Below are 14,349 nucleotides of genomic sequence, written 5' to 3'. Positions count from 1 at the left end.
ATTGGCCATTTGACTGGTCTAGGGAATGTGCTCCAGATCATTCAGTTGACCCACAGCTCTTTTGGAACAGAGGTGTGTATTTCAGGCTCACAAAGAGGCTGTGCCTGGTAGGATGTAAATTCTGGGACCAAGCAAACACAAAAATGTTTCAGCCATGCAGCCAGTGCCATTGAAGAACAGCAAGAACTGCACCAGGCTTCATTTTTTTTTTAATTTAAAAACTTCTATGTTAAACTTGATATCATATGTAAGAAGAGTTCCATGGCTGATTTATCTCTAAGAGGAGTTACATCCTGGTCACAGAGCACTACATGTGCAGGAAGAACTTGCTTGGGAGGGTGGGTGATGATGTGGGGCAGCAGGAATACCTGGAGCTCCCAGGAATATTGCAGGACACTGCATCCTCTGGCTGAGGATCTGAGTGAAGGGGCAATCTCGAGTATCTTACACAGCAAACATTATTCAGGAGTGCTGTGATACAAGTATATTTGTGTGCACACATGTACAGATGTAAAAATACCTTTTTCAGTGTTCACTTTAGTCCAGTTCCTGTTTTCAAATAATAAATTAAAATATGGGAAGTATGAGGAAAGATTTTCTTTCTTTAGCAAAAAAATAAGGTGCTTTTAGCAGAAGTAACCCGAGATGGTTTGGATGTGTGCTTGAAGGGCTGCTTTTGCTTCAGAGTATATACTTGTATAGATAAGCTTTTTATTTTATTTGGATAAACACTAGCAAACTATATGGAAACCTGCAGCTGACTGCTAAAATACAAAGAGTTTGCAGAAAGTGGATTATAAGCTGACTGGACTGCATATTTGAAAATCCAGATTGTAATTTTTATATACTGAGGTTGAATTTGGGAAGGGATAGATGTGTGAAATCACGTAGCTTTCACTGTTCAGTGCTGTATCAGGGGGCGAGGAGATGCTCATGTTGTAGTTGGGCAGTTGCAAAGGGACTGTATTGCTTGAAGAGATGTTGCTTTAACTTAAATGACATCAAGGAATTACTAGGATAAGGTTTTTCACCCACGGGGTGATTGGGCACTGGAACAGGCTCCCCAGGGAAGTGGTCACAGCACCAAGACTGGCAAAGGTCGAGAAGTATTTGGATGGTGCTCTCGGGCACATGGTGTGACTCTTGGGGAGGCTGTTGTGCAGAGCCAGGAACTGGACATTAGTGGTCCTTGTGGGTTGCTTCTGTCATGTTAAATAAAACAAAAAACTTTTCCAACTAGTGTTAAAATGATAATATAAAAGCAAATCTTTAGTTGAAAGCCTTCAAGATGCACAACATCATATGTACAACAACATGTGTACACGTGATACAACAGTTCTACAATTTTTAGAAGGTTAGTTAGTATGCCTATCAAATATTGTCCAATTAGAAGAGCATGGCTTCATGCTCTTGCCATGGCTTCAGCCCCACTGGAGCCTCCCCGCCCTGCCCCTAGTCTTCTAACTCTGCATTTTATTATGTCTCTGATACATGGTGCAAAGTAAAGTGTCCTTGCTAAACTAAGAGGCAAGACTAAACAGAATTTCAAGAATGCATGAATAGGAGTTTGTTAACAGAGAGGGAGCTGGAAAGTACTAGAAGTTATAACTATGCGTTAACAGTCTACCAAGCTTCAAATACATGAAGAATACATAAAAACCAAAAATCTTTAGGCATCACCTCCAACTTGGGATTCTGTCAGTCTTTGAAATCTTCTTGTTGTAGGTCTGCACTGTGGAATTTCTCTGTCTGCTAGCATTAGTAATTTTGTCTGATCAGTGGTAGAACCTCTCTAAGTCTCTTCCATGAATGCAGAACGTAAGTGCCATCTTCATTTACCCTGCACAAATGTGTTTATCTTGCCCTGTGGGACAGAGCCAGGCTTGATAGGAACTTCAGAAATAAAACTGTTCATTTCACAAACATTTTCAGTTGTTGTTGATTATTGCTTTGAGGTCTACTTCCAGTACTGGGGGCTCATTCAGTGAGACTGACAATGACCTATTGGCTGCAATCTTTTGATATCTGGTGCTGCTGGTCAGTGAAGTGTTACACTATGCTAGTTAGGGCCACTTTGGTAAAATTCTGTGGTGATAATTCAGTCTTGAAACAAAGGTGCAGAAATCAAGGAGGGCAATAGTCATGTGTTTTCGTTGTGTTCTGCACTGCAGGGTCTGTTTGGTGTTCCAGAACTGAGCTGTCCAGAAGGATTTCAAGAAGCACAGGACAAAGCATTGCAAGATTCAGAACGGCTCGTCCAGAAGGCATGTTCAACACCACCTGGGCCAGAGACTGTCATGATCTTTGATCAGCTCTCAGATAGCCTGTGCAGAGTAGCAGACTTGGTATGGTTCTTCTTTATTTTTACATAAAGTCTTTTAAACTGGCTGAGCTTATACCATGGTCCATTTTATGATTTTCTGCACTGAACTAAATAGCAGATCAGCTCCATGAAGTTTTGTGTTAAGAGAGAAAATAAAATTGATTGAAAGTGAGTTACAAAGGCTTTTACCAAATGATTGCTAGGTAAGAATCCCGTCAAACTGTCCAGTTATTTTTAAGACAGAGGCAAAAATAATATAGAAGACACAACAAGAAAAACAACAGTGAAATCATACTTGTGTTTCTGCTGCAATGTTAGTACCTAAGCTATCCAGCACCACTTACATTGTGGAAAAGAGGGATTTGATTTCAGAGTTGAAGTTGGAGTGGCAATGCACATGTTTTAAGTTATTATCATTTATAGGTGAAGGCCCATAAAGAACTTTCAGAGTAAAGGCAGCAGATGAAACTCAACAGTATCGCTTTTTTATTAACTCAAGAAAAAGGCAGCAGTTTCTTAGATTGTAGTTTTTGTGGTCCACAGATTTAGAATACTTGGTCTGATATTTTGCATCACAAAATTTTAAGTTTAATAGAGTATTTCATATTCCTGTCTGGAAGTTTACCCAAAGTATGTCTATTAGCAAAGCATCGTTCTTTGGTTGAAGGAAGCAGAGCCAACCTTTATACTGAAATCAGTTCTTAGTGAATAGGTCACTGAGTTTTTTGAGGTCACTTGGGTTTTCACACTTGAAAGTCTCTGTGTGTTTTCAGTTTTTGGATCTTGTTTCTTATTCTTCTGTAGATTTAAGACATCTTTTGTGCCAGGCACTTTTTCCTTCTGAAAGTACTTAAAAGCTCTGTCAAGTCACTAATTCTTATGTTTTGTATAGACTGCCTAATTCTGCGTAATTAATCAATACCTAACTAAAACATTAATGTTAGAATTCAGTGGCCATAGTTTTGTATCAGTTTGCTGAGTTAAAATTATCTTCTTTGTGCTATATTCAGGCATTTTATGTTCACAGATGCACAGCTTGCAGAACTGTCTGGAAGTTATTTTGTGATTGTTTTTGTTGTTAGGAATTTTGATATCTGTCATTCAGCACCTTTTCTGTCAGTATTATACAGGATTTTAAAAAGAGATTCTAAGAAGTAAAAACTTTGAAGTGTGTAACATTTCTAAGGCTGCCTTTCAATCGAACTGCAATCATATTTTAGACTGTCAGCTTGTTGCATGTACTTTCTGTAAAATCTTGCTTGATGTCTTCAGTATATTCCTAGACTTTAAATATATTCCTGATCTTCTAAGTCTATCATTTCAACGCTGAAACCACCCTGAATTTGTGTCAGTAGTCCTGGAAACTCTTAGCTCCCCAGCCCCTTTTAGCATCCTTCTAACCTTACAAACTCCCTGCAGTATTTGGAGATTTACAAAAAATAAGTATTTCTTCCTGTTGGGAAATATGCACATTTGGTGGTGTACTTTCTTCTTTACTAGAATATTTAGTTTTAAAAATCTTTTTTAATAACATTTAAATATGTTGCAGTAGTTTTGCGCTGTAAGAACTGTTTAAGATACACACTACTTAAAATGTTTTAAGAAGTGTGTGAATTAATGTTTATTGGAAAGAGACAGGCACTGTGTGGTTTAATAATTGCCAGCAAAGTTTTCCAGTCAGCTTTATGTTTTAGACAAAAAAAAGTTAAATTCTACGGAATGATTGCATAGAATGGTAGAAATAAATGTTAATATAAATGGAAGTGCTTGAACGCAATTTATTTATAATTTTTTTTACTTTTTAAAAAATATTTTTTTGTCTTCTTTTTATTTGTCTCTTTGCCTCACTGTTTTCTTCTTCCACTGTGTTAGGCTGATTTTGTAAAAGTTGCCCACCCTGACTTTGCATTCAGAGAGGCTGCTGAAGAAGCTTGCAGGAGCATTGGTACCATGGTAGAGAAGTATGTTTTCTTTTTTTTTTTTTCCTTTCAATTTCTATATGCAGCTTTAAAAATTACTGTATGATCATCTAAGTAAACAGCAGTCATCAAAAAATATTTGTGCATGGGAAGAGTGTCAGTCTTCTGTTACAGATATTTAAGGGGTTCGTTTTGTTACAGTATCTCATGAAAGACTTTTCTATTTTAGTTGCAGTTTATGACTCCGTGTCACAGAAGTCCATCAGAGGCTCAGGTGGCATTTTTCTAGGAACTTAAGACAATTCTCTAGTGGATGTAAAATGCTTGAAAGTGGATTTCTCAGGACTTTGATTAGGCACACCATGTATATCAATATGACTTTAATATCTGAATTCCACCTCAGATATGAAATTTGTAAGAAATTATTCACATGTTACCCTGAGAGGCTCATAAACTATTCTGTGCACGTGTTCTGTTGCCCACCATATCCCACCTAGGAGTGCAGGATAACATGCCAGCAAATCTAATGGACACAGTGTTATCTGCATGGGGACAGTGGTGTGTGGAAATGTTCTGGGGATGGTAAGCTCTTAGTCTCTCCCAGTGGCAGTCAGCAGCACATTTATCTGATGGCAAATTTGAGCACAGGTTTTCCTTTAAGGGAGTCCTTTCAAAGTAAGGATTAGAAAACTGTTCTCTCACCTTTATGCTCTCACCATGATTATCTTTGTTCATAAAAAAATAAGAGGCGTTAGACTTGCTCGTATTGCCACAAAATATGTCCAAAAGTATTTTTCTGTCAGATGCACAGGACCTGTTTTCATGCTGGTTTGTCCACACATGGTCTGTATAGAAATTTTCTACTTTTTAACAGTGGTTGTGAACCAGAAAGCATTTTGAAAATACAGTCCTTGGCTTTTAATGTTGTTTCACTAAATACTGCCTTTGAATGAGTAATGCCAAGAAACTGAAATATTAGTCTGTTGCTAATGCATGATTCTTTTACTCTGTATCTTTTCAGATTAAATACAGATGTTGAACTGTGTCAGAGTCTGAGACGTGTGCTAGCTGATGAAACCGTAGTGAGTTCCTTAGATCCAGAAACCAGGTACTTATTAATGCTTACAGATCTTTATAGATTATAAATAGAATCTTGTAGGTTTAGATTCTTGGATGGTATATATTGTTCCTTATTGTACTTATATTTTATGTTTTCTTGAATTACTAAATGCAACTTTTTGAAAAGAAACCACATCTCCATTACTAATTTATTAGTCACTGCAAAATTACCTGCACAGGAATTAGGAGGTTTGTAGTTGTGTAATCTTGGAGAGTGTCTGTGACTGTAGAGCACAATATATATATTTATGCTGAATAACTGACATCTTGCAAGAACAAAAAAATGAAAACTTGAGATTTTCTTCAATAATTTTTTTTTTATTTAAATTATATACTGTGGTGTATATATCAATATTTTTAGGAATAAAATTAGGGAACAGACTATATAACTTGATTTCACTTTATAGAAGTTTGTTTATATTTTTCAAAATCAGATTAGCAGTATGTTTATGAAAAGGTTACTTTATGGTTATTGTAATAGTTTTTATTCACTATTTATGCAGTTGTGGTTGTGAATTATTTATTCAATGCCGTGGTTAGACAAGCTTAATGTATAGGTTCTTTCCTTCTTCCTTCTTTCACTATGATCAAGGGTGTTAGATTTTTCTGATGTTAGGATAAATAAGCTGTGAAAGGAAATTAAAATTGTAATTTGTACAAATTGGTTGAACAGATTAAGGTACTGGAATTATTTTGAAGGATGTTTTCAAAGCAGATGACTAAACTAAGAACAAATGACAAATTGTTTCTCACTGAGTAAATTGTTAAGGACCTAAAACATAGGAAATCTTTGTCCCTAATAAAAACGTGCATATAACTGTGGCATTATTGTCTGTGAAAGACACGAAACAAATAACTACTAAGGCAAAATCTGTTAAAAATTATGTTTGCTATCAAATGAGGCTATTTTAACAGGGATTTACTGTATTTTTAGGCGAGTGGCAGAACTTTTTATGTTTGATTTTGAGATCAGTGGCATTCATTTGGATGAAGAAAAGGTAATTTCTGGCTACAATGTATGAACAGAAATTTGTCTGTCTACAAAAGACCAGATAATGAAATAAAAAGGATGTGAAATAATGTGATTCTGGGTCAGTTTGTCCTGTGTAGAATTTTGTCACCATAGAAGTGATGAATTTTGTCTATTTTTAAATCACTTCTAAAGATAGTTTTTAGATGGTTGGTAGTTCTTCTTAGTTTGGTCCTCATCATTCCTTTCTGTTCTGAGGAGTTAAAAGCAAGTCCTGGGATCCTATTTTCTTTGGTGTCTGCATCAGATATTTAAAATAGCTACTCAGCTGTCAGAGCAACATCTTTACAGAGAGGGAAAAGCAGCACTCCGTGCACCTTTGATGACGGGTTAATGAAGTGGAATGTGTTAGAAGGGATCAGTTGTGTGTTCAGGGGCACTCCTGGGCTGCTCATGTAATCAGAAGTTGTAAATCTTGTTCAAAATTGAATATATGAGCATGGTCTGATTACCTGTCTTGGAGCCTTTACATACTTTTGCAGTAGTTAGGGATGGGTTTTCCAAACCTATCAGCTTACACCATGCTTTGTGGTGTGGATGCTCTGTCTGTTCATAGTTCATGTCATTGTATAAAATTAATTCCTTGTTCGTTGGAGTCATCCCCTCCAAAAAGATCTATCCAAAAGCTCTTCTACCAGATTTATGCTATGGAGTTATTCTGAAGATCATGGTTTTGATGGTGTTTTGTGACCTAGAAAATGGTAGTAGAATATATTTTTACAATTACTTTGTCCATAGAGCAACCCTGAAACTTCAGCTCTGGGGTTTATGTCTGATTTGACTATTGGTTCTATGGTGCTTCACCTCCTTTGTTACAATTTCACGTATTTTTGCACGTTTTCCTCTTACTCCCCTGCCTATCACACTTTTCTTGCTTGCTGCTCAGTGTTTCTTTTCAATTCTTATTTAAGACTTTAGAAATCATTCCCTGTTGTAGTTGAAGTATAGTTGAAGAAGTTGAAGTTTACTTCTGCTACAGAGAATTTCTGCTTTTTGAAATGAAACTCAAAGATATATTTTTGAGAGAAAGGGTGGAAATGGGAGGACAGAGATCACGTTATGTCATTCTTTGGATTTTACAAGTTATATTGTATCTGTACCCTCAGCGTTTGTTTTTTTGAGCCATGAACACACAGACAATAGAGACCACACTCTACTAATGTGAGCATGTTCACTGAAGCAAATCTTTCATGATTAAATGTGTGTAATACTGTAATGATGGTGATGAAACTCTAAATCACAAACTCCTAAGAGAAGGATTGAAATACTGTAAATAGTTTATGGTCTTCAGAAAACAACACAAATGCAAACAAGAAAAAAAGAACTTTAATTCTATATCTATTTTAGGATATTTCCCTCAAAGATGCTTCTTTTTTTTAATTCAGTGTTTTACATAGCAATCAGTTACAAAGTACAAAACTTACTTCAATTCTGCTTGAACTCTACTGTACATTTTCTTATTGCAGGAACATGGGCATTTCCTTTGAAATTTCAATGCTTTATGAGCATCTGATCTTGTTGACTTGCCCTGCATTATGACTTTGTTGATTCTGTAGGTATAATTTTAAGTGCTGTATTTTCTGCTTTGTTTTTGAAAGAGTCTGCTAAGGTTTAGAAACTTGGAGTTCTGCTTGTACTGTGCCTGAAGATGTTATTTTGTGCTTTATTTTTCTTGCAGCGTAAAAAGGCAGTCGACCTCAATGTCAGAATATTGGATTTATGTAATGAATTTCTGATAGGAACTCACATTCCCAACAAGATTGACAAACATGTTCTGCCAGAGCATATTCGGTATAATTTTACAGCTGAAGGCAATTACTTACAAGTGGCTGGTCTGCATGCTGATTGTCCTGATGATCTGGTTTGTATTCCCTGACTTTACTTTGGTATCCTCTATACCAGAACTGCATATCAGTTATTTGGCTTGTTAGTGAGGCAAATGCATGTGGTTTGTGATTATGCTGTTATTACTAATAATGAATAAGTTTCATAGAATGTAATAAAGGCATATTTGGTAGTAGCAGGTATGAAATAATGGCTATGCAGATCCTGAAAGCTGCAGGCAGAAGAATGGCAGATTTGGAATTTTAGGCAAGCACACTTCAGTTTATTCAGAGGTGGGATCTCAGGAAATGCAATTCCAAAGGGTGAAGGATTTCAAGAAAGCAAGTAGTTCTCTGAAGGCAGCATCCTCCAAGCATGCAAGAGTATTAAGATACTCAGTATTTGTGCAGCCTGATCCTTAGAAAGCCAAACAGATGTATCAGGAGCCAGGCTTGACAAGCAGACAACTCTTAACAGAGCTTCATCTCCAAGAGGTAGCATGTGTGGAGTGGGAGCAAGGTCCAAGGGGGAATGTAGAAACATTGCCTGCATGTGTAGGGATGATGTTGGGATGGTCAAAGCTCAGCTGCAGTTGTGGCTTGGAAGAGACATCAAAAGCAACAAGAGCAGTTACTGCTACATTGCTACTAAAAGCCTGAGCAAGGAAAACATGGACTCAGTGCTGAGTAAGGTGGGTGACAGTGGCAGCAGACAGGTAAGGCTGAGATGCTCATCATTTTCTTTTGCCCCAGTGTTCATCAGTCACTTTAGTCCAAGGTAGGAGATTACAATTTGGATTGATGGGCAACCAGATAGGTAAAAAAACTAATTTCATGATCAGGCTCAGGGAGTAGTGGTTGAAATGCATCCTACAGGAAGACTGGTAATGGAAGAGTTCTTGCAGGGGTCTGTCCCTGTTTAACACTTTCATTAGTGACATAGAGGGAATGACAGAGGGCTTTCCTACCAGATTTGCTGGAGAGAGCAAATAAGGAGGGGCAATCTATACACTTGAAGGTCAAGGCTGACATTCATAGTGTATTAGAGCTGGGATAACGGTTCAGTGGCAGTCTTGCATAATTAAAAAATTGCAAGAGCTAAATCATACACCTAGAAATAGAGAATTCCTGGTTGTAGGACAGGCTGGCACTGCCTGGTTGGGTCTGATCTGTGGCAAAGACCCACAGTGTTGGTGAGCAGCAAGCTGAGCATGAGCCAGCAATGACTCTGGCAGCAAAAGGGGCCAACAGCATCTGGATTTCCCTCAGAGACTGAGGGAAGAGTCTTCAATAGAGGACACCAAAATGGGCAGTAACTGAAGTGCTTGCGCTGTGAGGGAGGGCAGAGGGATTTGGGCTTGTTCACCCTGTAGCAGAGGTGGTTTGGGGGGGCCCTGGCAGCACCCTGCCAGTACCTACAAGGATGGTGTGGGGAAAATAGAGCCCGGCTTTTCAGCGTTGGTGCATGACAGGAGAACAAGTGTCAAAAGGCACAAGTTGAGATGAGAAATGCCAGTTGTGGAAGTTTTTCCTGCTGATGAAACCCGAGCAGTGAAATGGTGAGGTCATGCTGTCTCTCCAGTATGTGCAGGGTTTCAGGAGCAGACTGGAAAAGCTTTGTGTGACTTGGTCTTAGCTCATAGCTGTCTCTGCTTTGTGCAGGAGGTTGGATTAGAGATCTCATGAAGTCCCATCTGCCTGAATTACCCTGAAAAAAGATCTTACTTTAGTTATTGTTCATGTTGTTTTTCTAAAAAAGAATTAATTTCAAGTTATAAATTTAAAATTAATTTAGACTGATTGAAATGTGGCAGTGGCTCCCTAGACTTTTAGAGGAAATTCTAGGATCAGGAGCATATTAAAACACTCCAGAGTTCTTCCTTCACTTCTACTATGTAGAGAGAAGCTTAGTTCAGATGAAGGCAAATGTAAGTTGTTGGATTTCTTGAGCTTATTCCACATGTAGAAAATTAAATTCTTTGTGATTAATTTGTAAAAAATAAAAGCATTTTATCAAATTTTATAAGTCTCCAGGTAGGTTTTTTTTTTCACAGTTATGAAAAGACCCAAACTAACTGAAAATATGAGAAAAAGGAGGAATTTTCTGGGCAGATGTACAGGCTAATAGTTTTCTGCTAGAAAAGAAATAGTTTTTCTCTTCCTCTCTTTTCTCTCCCCTGGCCCTGTCTCGTTTTCTTGTCAGATCTGTCCATAAGCAAACTTCACGGATATGCAGAGAACAATTTAGGTTTATTTTCCGGAGTTGTAATGAGTTAAGACAACCCACAGAGTGGTCTGAAAAGCACAGATGTTGTCAGAAAGAGAGAGTTGATGAGAGACTGTTGATAGGAGTAGGCAACAGGACCCTTTTGGGCAGTCTTGATCTGTTAGGTTGTCTCACTGTGTTTCCTCATTCCACTTTTAATGAGTAAGAGAGCTGTAATTCAGGCAATTTGTAATTAGGATTGTTAAAAGGCTTTAGGCCTTTTCCCACCAATATCAGTGAAATAGGGCTTTAATGCCAGATCTTCAGTTGCATCACTTGTTTCTGTTAAAAATTACTCTGTAGCAATGCTGTAGCAATGTGGCTTTTTCTTTTTTTTTTTTTTTTTTTTTTTCCTTGTATTAGGTGCGCGAAGCTGCTTACAAGATTTTTCTCCACTCCAATGCTCAGCAGTTGGCTCGTTTGGAGGAACTGCTTGCAAGCAGAAACAGCCTGGCACAGCTGGTTGGCTACGACACCTTTGCCCACAGGGCTCTTCAGGGAACAATGGCCAAAACTCCAGGTATGAGGCATGTATGGAAGGACATGTTAAGAAATCAAATGTGTAACATATGAGGTCAAAGGTTGTTGCTTTCTTTAGCTAAGTTTACACATGCTTCTTCCAGTGGAGTGTTTCATTGCAGTTACATTTTGCTGTATGCTGTTCTCAGTGCTTGCTGTGAATAACCATACTCACTGAGGACAGTCTGGTGTTTTGGTTCAGAATTGATGCTCACTCCTTAGTTTATGAATGTGTCATTTTCTCAGCATGTAACAGAGTAAATATAGTACTGAATGCCCTTGAAATAATGTCAATGTTTCAATGTCAATGGAGTAGTTAGTTTAAAAATCTAAAGGAATTTTTGTTTGGAATATTCTCATGTAAATTTAACATCCTTCAGGGAAAAATTATTTCAATATTTTTTCCTTCTTTCTAGAAACAGTAAGACAATTTCTGGAGAAGCTTTCTGAGCAGTTGTCTAAAAGGTATGTCTTTTTCACTAAGGTTTTTTTTAACCATACTTTTTATTTCAAGAGTTGGGGGACTTGTGCACTATTGAGTAAGTCAGTGCTGCTTATTCCGTGCTCTGATGAAATAAAAACCAAGACTTCTCCAAAATTTTTAGGGAAGGCTATTTGCTTAGGATAGATTCTGTGTCTGTGATCAGAGAACACCCAGGACTGAATGCAAGAGACACAGTGAACAGCAAACAAGAAGACCAAGTTGAAGTGTAGAACACCTCTTCTGGCCTTCTTGCCATACGCACAACTCCAGATAGTTTGCATCTATAAACAAATTTCCCTGTTTGTCCCTCTTGCCACCCTGATCTCCACATGGCACAGAACAGGTTCAGCACTGGGTATAAAAGGGGTGTATTGTAAGAATGAAGATGTTTGGAGCTGTGCAACCACAGGAAGAGGGACTGAATTTCAAAGGACTTGAATGGCTGAAGTGGAGTGAAAAGGTTTTTCTGTTGTTGTATGTGGGCCTGCAGTTTTATTTAGTCATTTTATATACTATAAATCTCAGATGATGGACATTTTATTAGGATGGAATATTATCATGTACTGTGTTTCACTGCTCAAAAATCTTTTAATAATATTGTCATCATTAAAATATTTTTCAGAACTCAAAAAGACTTTGAAATGATGACAAAGATGAAAATGAAGCTCAACCCCCACAATTCAGTAAGTTACATTTCCATATGTGATTGTCTATTTTGTTTCTTTTGAAAAATATAGTATGAGATAATCATGTTCTACAGTTACTTCAGTGTACAAGATGTACTACAATTAGACATATTCTCTCTTCTGGCTTCAAGTGCTTTCTGGCTATTTACTTGCTGTATTAAAACCAAATATTGAGTATTAGAGTATTGAGTACCAACAGTAGAGCTATTGGTTTATACCAAGTGATACTAAGATAACCTAAACATAGAGCAGTGAAAGGCAGTATCACTTTGCTTTGAATTATTTGACTAATTTGAAAAATAAAGGCTGTACTTTAGGTTAGATGCAAGTCCAGTTTGTATACTACATTGAATGTCTCTTAATGCCTTACTTTTCTAGGTCTGTCTTTTTATTTGAACTGATAGTATTTCTTGAAATCTGCTATGAAGTCCTATCATATAGTTGAATAAGAAGACCAATCTTCAAGAAATGTTAAAAAAGTTTTCAGGTTATGATATATGATGCTATTTTTGGTTTGAGCCCTGACAGTTTCCCATTATGTTTTAAAATTCTGTGGCTTGCTGAAACTGCAAAAATACTCAAGTGAAACAAAACTTTTCCTTTGGGTTCACTTGTTGTCCATTATTGTAATTACAAGACGGAATTCTCTTTCAGATGCTGATGCCATGGGATCACCCCTACTACAGTGGAGTCCTTCGTGCTGAGAGGTAAGCTCCTTATGTTCCTGATTGTAATGTAAATGAGTGTCCTTGCAATACGGACAAAGAAAGTACTCAATTCAAACAGAGCTTCTTTCTTTGAAGATGGACCTCAATATGAAAAAATAAATATTATCTGGTGGGAGAGTTGTAACACTTTTAGTTACTGCATGGAATGCCTGTAGAAGTCTTTGGCTCCCGAGTTGTTTTGCAGGGAAGTATTGGCCCTCTTTGAAGATAAGAGGATGGAGCAGTTTAAGAACAGATAGAAGATCCTTGCTCTTGTTTTGCTTTTAGTTCTTAGCTGGGCTGTAGTACTGTTTAAAAATAAATTTTGAACATTGGATGCAATTCAATTACTCTTTGTATTTTAACTTCATTGTGCTTCTTCCCAAATGTGCAGCTTCATCCCCCTCTGCAGACTTGAAATAGCAACTTCTTCAGTAAATCCTCACTGCTTGTGGATAGAATTCATTCTTATCTCTCTTGCAAAGACTGGGAAATAAATCCTTTACACAGACTTAAATAGTGTACAGGGCCTTTGCACATAATGAGATGTCAGCTCTGAGAGATGCACGCCCTGCATGTTGCCTTTATTAGATCAGCAGCAGTGACCTTTTAGGTTTCTGTTGGAAAAGTGAATTGAAAATTGTGCTGCTCTCATGAGGGGATTTAAGAAAAAAATCTCCCTTCAATGCAGATTTACAGTTTTTTATTTTTTAAACAAACAGACTGGATTTATCTGATTAAAATAGTAGTTTACTCTGGATCAGAAAGCTGTGGTAGTAGAGACATGGCATGAAAGGATTACCAGCAGCTGGCCTGGTTGTTTTCAGAATTGATGTGTGCAATGAGGGTGAACATCAGGTGTAGAAAGCTCTGTATTTGTTCCTTCTGGAGGAGTGTCTTCTGATGCTGATTGTCCTTGGTCTTACTGTTGTTCTTAGATTTCTTCATGCAGCTAACCATCTCAGAATTGAGTTGCTGATGATCACAAGTAATTCTTCTGCTCTTTATGGCATTAGAAAGAAAAATATTTCCATTCCTTGAGGAGCTTTGTAGGAGACCTGGTTAAGTAACTCCTAACTTCCTTTAGGAGTTGCATGGTGGCTTTGTGAAGGGAGAGCTGCAGGTAAAAGAGACTTAGGCACTGGCAGTGTATCTTTGCTATTTTTTTGCATTCAGGCATCAAATCTGGAGGTTGGATCAGTGTGAAGAGTCTCCTGAATCTATGTAGGGCCTCCCTGATTACAATGCGGGATTGGGGGCCCCATGTTTTTCTCCCTCCAGCTTGGGCAGGACTATTTGTCTCTGGTAGATGTACAAGAAATTACAAGACTGGGGGAAAAAAAGTAGTTTTCCTTTCCATTGTGTGCAGAACTGTCTTGCTTTAACACAAGAGTGTAGATTTCATGGTCCTGTTTTCTGGATAATTGTCTGTGGAAAAAGTGTTTGATCTAACTGACTGAACAAGGCTTTACG

The 14,349-nt window shown here is 37.7% G+C and overlaps 1 protein-coding gene across 1 annotated transcript in view; it reads left to right on the top strand.

The window, feature by feature from the left end:
* The window catches only part of MIPEP (mitochondrial intermediate peptidase), a 64,254-nt gene that overhangs the window by 978 nt on the left and 48,927 nt on the right, over positions 1-14,349 (top strand). The window contains exons 2-10 of the mRNA XM_066313074.1: positions 2,172-2,345; positions 4,196-4,284; positions 5,264-5,350; positions 6,296-6,359; positions 8,070-8,252; positions 10,844-11,000; positions 11,416-11,464; positions 12,106-12,166; positions 12,824-12,876. Coding sequence (XP_066169171.1) covers positions 2,172-2,345; positions 4,196-4,284; positions 5,264-5,350; positions 6,296-6,359; positions 8,070-8,252; positions 10,844-11,000; positions 11,416-11,464; positions 12,106-12,166; positions 12,824-12,876 — 917 coding nt within the window. The remainder of the gene's footprint in view (positions 1-2,171; positions 2,346-4,195; positions 4,285-5,263; positions 5,351-6,295; positions 6,360-8,069; positions 8,253-10,843; positions 11,001-11,415; positions 11,465-12,105; positions 12,167-12,823; positions 12,877-14,349) is intronic.

This window comes from Sylvia atricapilla, chromosome 2 (genome assembly GCF_009819655.1).
Source record: "Sylvia atricapilla isolate bSylAtr1 chromosome 2, bSylAtr1.pri, whole genome shotgun sequence".
NCBI lineage: Eukaryota > Metazoa > Chordata > Aves > Passeriformes > Sylviidae > Sylvia > Sylvia atricapilla.
This window is presented reverse-complemented; position numbering and strand designations above follow the sequence as displayed.